Source organism: Coffea eugenioides, unplaced genomic scaffold, assembly GCF_003713205.1.
Source record: "Coffea eugenioides isolate CCC68of unplaced genomic scaffold, Ceug_1.0 ScVebR1_351;HRSCAF=1014, whole genome shotgun sequence".
Lineage (NCBI taxonomy): Eukaryota > Viridiplantae > Streptophyta > Magnoliopsida > Gentianales > Rubiaceae > Coffea > Coffea eugenioides.
In genome coordinates, this window is record NW_020864104.1 from 41040 (window position 1) to 48258 (window position 7219).

The window sequence follows — 7219 nt, forward strand, 5'->3', positions numbered from 1 at the left end:
ATTTGTAATAGTTAGGTATTTATTCTGATTATTCATTTTTCCCCCGTTAGATTGTAGTAGGCTTCCCCCCGAATGTAATAGTTAGGGCTTTATTTGCTTTATTTGCCTTGTGTGTTTTTGCATGCCTATGTGTTACGTGTTACCGCTTTCTTAGGACCTTGCATCTAGATAAGCATGCTTATGTGCTATGTGTTATGTGAAAATACGTGCCTTGCATGTCTACTTGTTTTTATTTATATTTGCTTATATAGATGAATGTACGTCACCGTGGCTAGTCCAATACTAGTCATGGTCTTCCTCTTGAACTCTCGCAAGTCCAATGCTTGTGAAAAAGCGTTAGTGAAGGGCTAGTCCAATGCTAGACCCATTAGGGCCATCCCCGCGCTAGCACATACTTGCTTGCCTTCATTACATCTTCATTCATTGTTTCCTTTTAGTTTTACACTTTGCATGACCCTTCACTCCCTTTCCCTTACATATTTAGGATTACATTTTCATTTAGATTAGCTCATTTGCTTGTATAGGTTAGGGTCACTCCCTTGAATATGGGATATGGACGAGTTTGGCTTTTCTAGCCTTTAGCACGCTCGTATTCCCCTCTATTAAAGGGAAAATTGAGTCACGGACATTAGTCCCCCGTACCCGTCTTGCTTGCATTCCTCTAGGGTTCATGCATTTCATTTATCCACTATCACATGCACTTTTACTTCATATTCTATCCCTTTTTCCATATTTTCACTTCACACAACTTTTTTTTGCACGTTTTCACTCTGCCACTTACACTTTATATACTATCACTTTACTCACCTTACTTTGCACATCCATTTGCACACTTCCACTTACACACTATTGTTTTTATTATTATTATTATTATTATTATTATTATTATTATTATTATTATTATTACTTTTTCACTTCACGCAAACTCATATTTTCACATTGCATACATTCATTCCACTCATTTTTACGTCATTAGCATTATTCGTGACCTTTCCAAAGAGTCATTATTGGGCATCACAATTAATGTGATTGGCACCATTCAAGTTTTGAAGAGAAATTTTGCCCCCCCGATGTCCCCCTAGGTCTAGGGTTTTGCATTCATATAGTACATCCAAATGTGATAAATTCTTTGGTTAAAACGAGAAAATCTTTGACTAAATCACGCAACTAGTCTTGGCTAGGTCGAAGGGGTGCCTTGGATTTCATCCTTGCCTTCCCCTTCGTCAAATGTGACTCCCGGACCTTTTTCGTTGGTTTACATAGACTAGGAGTCATTTGAAAGGGGTTTCTTTCTATCTTTTTGCTTTAAAAATTTCATTTTAGGTGACTTGGTACACCTTAACTCTATGCCAAGTGGCGACTCCGATTTTTATTTCGAAAACCCTTTTTAAGCTATATTTTGGATCAAATCGTCGCATTTTCAAGTCCCATTTAGACCCACTTTCTTTGTAAATCAAAAATCCTTTTTTCAAATCAAAAATTCACTTTTTAAACCATTTATTTATTTATTTTTCTTATAAAAAATGGGGCGCGACATGTGTTTTGTGAAGTTTTTATTTGGATTAAAGGCGAATTCTTGGGCAGAAGACTTCCTGTTATAAGACATGCCCATGCTTTATGTTAAATGTAAATTGGTGCTTTCAAAGATTGATGGATAGAAGACTATTTCTTATACAGCGTGCCCACGCCTTACAACAAAAACTCCAATACTGCGATCCCGAGTTGAAATTCACCACGTGTTTCGCCTGCATTGATTTTTAAACAACTTATTACCTCCCAAATGTTTAGCTCAATTATCAGGGAAGTCCTCTTCTTCTTCTTATTGCACTTAAGTTTCATCCATTGAGAACAATGTCTGATTTAGGTGTGAGAGAGAGGATCTTTCAAGTGAATATTAGTGAAATTTTTTCGTAAAAATTTGGCATGAAATATTTTCAAATCTAGTTTTGAACTTCTATTGTTTTTTACGAAAAGCAATCAAGATGCAAAAATGAATAGTGTAATGTTACTAGCATGAGTATGTTATTTTCTTGCAATTGATTTGAATGATGGATGCTCAAGATTTGACATAATTTTAACTAATTTGTGAGTTTTCGAGCCTAGGGAGCACTTCCATTGAATTTGCTCTATCTTCTTTTGTTGAATGATATCACACATGATTTGACATTCTGGAACTTTCTTTGTTATGCATGTTGAGACCACGCTTGAATTTGATGCATTAAAATGATAAGAGCAATTAGGTTTAACCCTTTTGACTTTCTAAATACATTCCCTAATTATATTTACCCATAGTTAACCATGTTTGAGTCTCAATCCTTTATCTTTGTTTAATAGTCATAATTGTTACCGTAAACCTTTTATTTAAACCCTCTTATTTGAATCTTATATTGAAGGAATACCTTAATATTCTTGCGTAAGAATTTCAAGTGTGTTACAAGAGTATGGTTATAGTTAGCAAGTGTGCTAGTTATGTCTTGTGAAAAAAAAATCAAAAAAAAAATGTTGAAAAAAAATACAAAAAAAGGAAAAATTTGAAAAAAAAAAGAAAAAGAGAAAAAGAAAAAAATTTATTGTGAATTGCACTTGCTAAGTTTGGGAAAGTTATTGACATGCCTTGAAGCTAGCTGTACACGTGAATGAAAAAGGAGTTTGACTTCATGCAAAATATTATTGGTATTTCCTTTGATATATTTACACCTAAAATTTTTCCTTTTATCCAACCCTTAATCCAAGCCCCATTACAACCCTTATAAAGACCCTTTAATTTTGCATTGAATTCATTTAAAGTGGTGGAAATGTGATATATTAGCAAGCTTATGGTAATGTCATTTCATGGTGTTGATTTGAGTGTTGAATATCCCCTTAAACATTTGAGTGCTGAGTGTATACACTATTATCCGTGTAAGGAATGTTTAGTTTTGTGCATCCTGATTTCGATAAAATTGTTGAGGAGATATAATACTTGTGTGCTAGTATGTTGTGCTATGCATGTTCGCCATCTTAATTGTAATTTTTGAGTAATGAATGCTTGAGAGCAAGCATTGTTTATGTGTGGGGGAATTTGTTAGAAGGCTAATTGTGCATTATATTTATGAATATTTCTCCTTTATTTTGCTAAAATATGGTGTTAATTGATAGATTTTACTCATATTTGATTTTTGTATTGTTTCTAGGAAATTGTTGTGAAAAAGGGAGTAAAAAGGGCATTAAAGCTGAATTTCCAAAAGACTACATTCTATAAGGCGTGACTACGTCTTATCCTACTCCGGAGTTCGAAGCTTGTGGGGCACAAGATGAGTCTATCGTTCGATTAAGAAATCAGCTACGTCTCTTAGTTGTCCATATTAGCCACGAATTAGGAGTTCTAATTGATTGCGAAGTGGTGTATTCCATTTGGAAAGTAATTAGCCCATTGAATTTTTATTAGTTTATCGGTCTAAGTAGGAATAAGACTAGAAAAGGAAGTCTTTTCCTTTTAGGAGATTATTCACATGAGACCGATAGGAAGGAATAAAACCAGAAAAGTTTCTCTGGCCTGGGGGATCCCTTTTTCCTCTTTTTCTCTCTAATAAACCCTAGTATTTCTTGTGGCTGCGAATCCACTGCGAGGGGTGGCTAGACTTTCTCTCTAGTTGAAGAATAATTGAAGGTTTGGTTCAACAATACTGTGAAATATAATTTGATTTATATATGACTATTTATATATTTCCTACTCATTCATGATTATGATTATTTTATATGATTAAATAATTGGCTACTATTTAATTGTCGAAATAATCTATTGCCATCTAAAATATCAAATCCGTAATTGTTTGATGGTTTTAGTATTTGTGGCGAGTGATATAATTTGATTGTAGAAAAAACTTTCGAATATATGTTACGGGAATATATAATCTAGTTTAAATGAACCGAGCTTGTGTGTTTGTTGGTTAGAATTGGTAGCTTCTCTAATTATTAATGCTGTCAATAGGTTAAATCCTAAGAGCTTGTTTAGGGTTGTTTAATTAGCAAGAGAAATAGTCACAGAGCTTGTTGTGGTTATCGAACAGTAAGGAGAGGCAGATTGTCAAAGCTTGTTGACCACCATAACTAGGGGCCTGTTTGGAAGCCCTGTTTTTTACCAAGTTTTTATTATACTAGTTTTTTAACAACTTGTACTACAGGAACCCCCAAAAACTTATCAAAGTTTTTAATCTACACACTTAAAATATCCAAAACACAACAAAAAAAAAATTCCCTTCTCCTTTTCTTCTTCTTCCTCCCCCACTACCACCTCCATTGCCGGCTCCGTCGCCGGTTCTCGCGCCAATTTCCGGTGCCGGTGCCGGTCTTTTTTTTTCCCTCTTTTTTCCCTCCCCCCTCTTCTCCCGTCTATGATCGCTCTCTTGGTCTTTTTTTTTTCTCTCTCTCAGTTCGGAACGCATTTCCTCTCCCACCCCTCGTGGAAAAAAAAAAAAGAAGAAAAGAAAGATGGCATCCTGTAGCGGAACAGGGAACTGGGGAGGTAAAGGGTGGGCGGGGTCAGAGGGGGGAGAGGGAAGGGGCAGCATGGGGTGGCAGGGGGGTGAAAGAACGGTGAGCAGAGGCAATGCTGCACGCTTGGGGGTGGCGAGGGAGGGGAAGGGCAGAAGAGGGGTGCGGGAGGGGAAGGCGGGGCAAAGGGAAGGGGCAAAGGGTGGCGGAGGGAAGGCGGGGCAAAGGGGGAAGGGGCAGAGGGGCGGAGGGGGCAGAGGTGCTGAGGGGAGGGGGAAGGGCAGAGGGGGGTGGTGGGGGGGAGGGGGAGGCGGGGCACAGAAGCGGGCGGCGGGGGAAGGGGCAGGAGAAGAGGGAAAGGGAGAAGAGGGGTGGCGGTTGCTGGCAGTCGCTGCTGGGGTGGCGGAGGTAACGGGAAAGAAGAAGAAGAAGAAGAAGAAGAAAAAGAGAGGAAAGAAAGAAAAAGAAAAAGAAAAAGAAAGGGAAAGAGAAAAAAAAAGAAAAGGAAAAAAAAAGTTTTTCACCTTACAAAAACTTCTATAAAATTTTTTCAAAAACTTCTACAGTGCACTACAGTAAAGTTTTAGACAAACTCCCAAAAAACTCAGGTTCCAAACAGGCCCTAGTTTATTCATAAATAATTGATTTACTTTGCATCGCATGATTAGTTTAAAACAAAAACCAAAATGGAGATCTAGGACCTTTGACTAGAATACTGCTTTTTCTTGATTTAGTTTTATTGAATTTTGTGCTATTGTCCTTATTTTTATTCAAGTGAGTTATTTAGTTAATTTCTCATAATCCCCTTTTTTTATTTATTATCTTCACAAAGAAATAAATCACCCAGTCCTTGTGGATACGACCCTACTCACCGCTATGCTCGAATTCATATTTTTAGAGTAGGAACTTTTATTTTTATTGGTTTGACAAGCCAACATGTTTGCTAAATGAAACTTAGTCATTTATATTGGTTTTAAGTGACTAGACTTTTGATGTACGATATGACCACAGGAGTCGAGAATGACCAAGAGAAAGAACCGGGGTTTGAAATGAAAAGATTGAGATCAATTGGTGAGTGTTCTAACTGCATGTTAGGATCATGTGATTTACTTGATTGATGCTTCATGTGACTTGTTGATCAAAATGTGACTTGTTGTCTGAAATTGCCAGATATCTTGACTTGTTATTGCAAAGGTGAGTATGTATTTTATTGCACTTTACCTGTTAAGTTTGCTTGACTTGATATTGAATAGGCGAATATGTACTTTATCGCATTTGACCTAATTTGACTGAACTCTTGTTATCTTGTTTACAAGTGAACTGATATACACGTGCATGACTTGTAAGTCAGTTGAAAATATTAACTCATTGACTATACTTGTTCTTGGAATCCCAAAACCCTATCGGCTAGTTAATCAAATCGAGTCAGTAAGGGTTTGGTCGGGATGATTGACAGACCATAGGTCTTGTTAATTATTTAATTCACTGGATGCATTCTCTGGAATTGGTATACTCGAGTATTACCATCCACTTGTTTGGCATTCGGGCTCGATAAAGGGGGTTGATTGAAGGAAAGGAAATTGGTGTAAAGCGGTAATCTACGAATATTGTTTATTGCTACAATTCAAACGTTGATGAAGTGTTAACGGACTCGAAAAACGCTGCTGCTGAATAGGTAGCCAACTGTATCCTTTGAACTAGAAGTGAAATATTGAATGGGACTAAGTGCTATGCTTGAAATTTGGTTGGAGTCACCATATCAGTTGTATCAACATTTGAATCTCGAGTGCTCTGCATATAATCTGGTAGGAGCTACCGTATCAGTTGTATCAACGTTTGAATCCTGAGTGCTCTGCCTAGAATCTGATAGGAGCCACTGTATCGGTATCCGTATCCTTTTCTTCTGTGTTAAATTGTTTATTTGAAAATGTGAACAGTTAATGCCTTCGTTTGTAACTGTTTACTTTCTTTGCTTTAAGATTTTGATATATGTGATTGTTATCTTGCCATTTTGATTACATGTTTTTCTTGGAAGCTCACTGAGTTTTTAGCTCATCTCATTATTTGTTTTCCTTAACAAGGTGTGGGGATGAGAGTGATAATAATAGTAATAATTTGTAATAGGAGATCTTGAACCTATATTTGGCCGACATTGTATTATGGTACTAGTCGTTTAGATTCTTTTCTTTTGGGCTTGTACTTTGGTTTGTATTTTTGGACGATTTGTAGCATATAAACGTTATGTTGAAAGATTTTAGTGTTATTGACTTGGGTTTGTAGTGAGTCTTGACGAGAGTTGGGCAAGTAGTCCACTAAACATTAGGGTATGCTCTAGGGGGAGGTTGGGTCATCATAGAGTACACATTGTTTTGATTTAAGAATTTGATAGAAAGATTATATAATGATAAATATGCATTAAATACTGCATTTATGGAGTAGATTTTTTTCCATATTTGATTAGCCATTTATGCCTTTTTTATTTACTTTTGGGGATTAATCTCACTCACCAATCTTTCATTGCAATTAATCTTATATGGCAAGTACTTGAGTGCTTAACTACTTTCCTTATATTCTTGAGCAATTGTCATTGACATTACATAAACAAGTGAATCTTTTCTCGGAGTGAAACAAAGAAAACCACCACAGGTGGCACACACTGCTTATAGTCCTAAACCAAGCAGAAACTCCCTAGATCTAAGTTACTATATCTCTTTGAGCTTTCTTCAATGTCATGTTCTTCAAAATT

General features: G+C 36.5%; 1 protein-coding gene across 1 annotated transcript; it reads left to right on the forward strand.

The window, feature by feature from the left end:
* Window positions 1-4470: 4470 nt before the first annotated feature.
* Window positions 4471-4881, forward strand: LOC113758033 (rRNA 2'-O-methyltransferase fibrillarin-like; the record flags this gene model as incomplete). Its single annotated transcript, XM_027301064.1, has 1 exon — window positions 4471-4881. A coding segment is annotated over exon 1 (411 nt), but the record flags the coding sequence as incomplete, so codon positions are not given.
* Between the last annotated feature and the right edge of the window lie 2338 nt (window positions 4882-7219).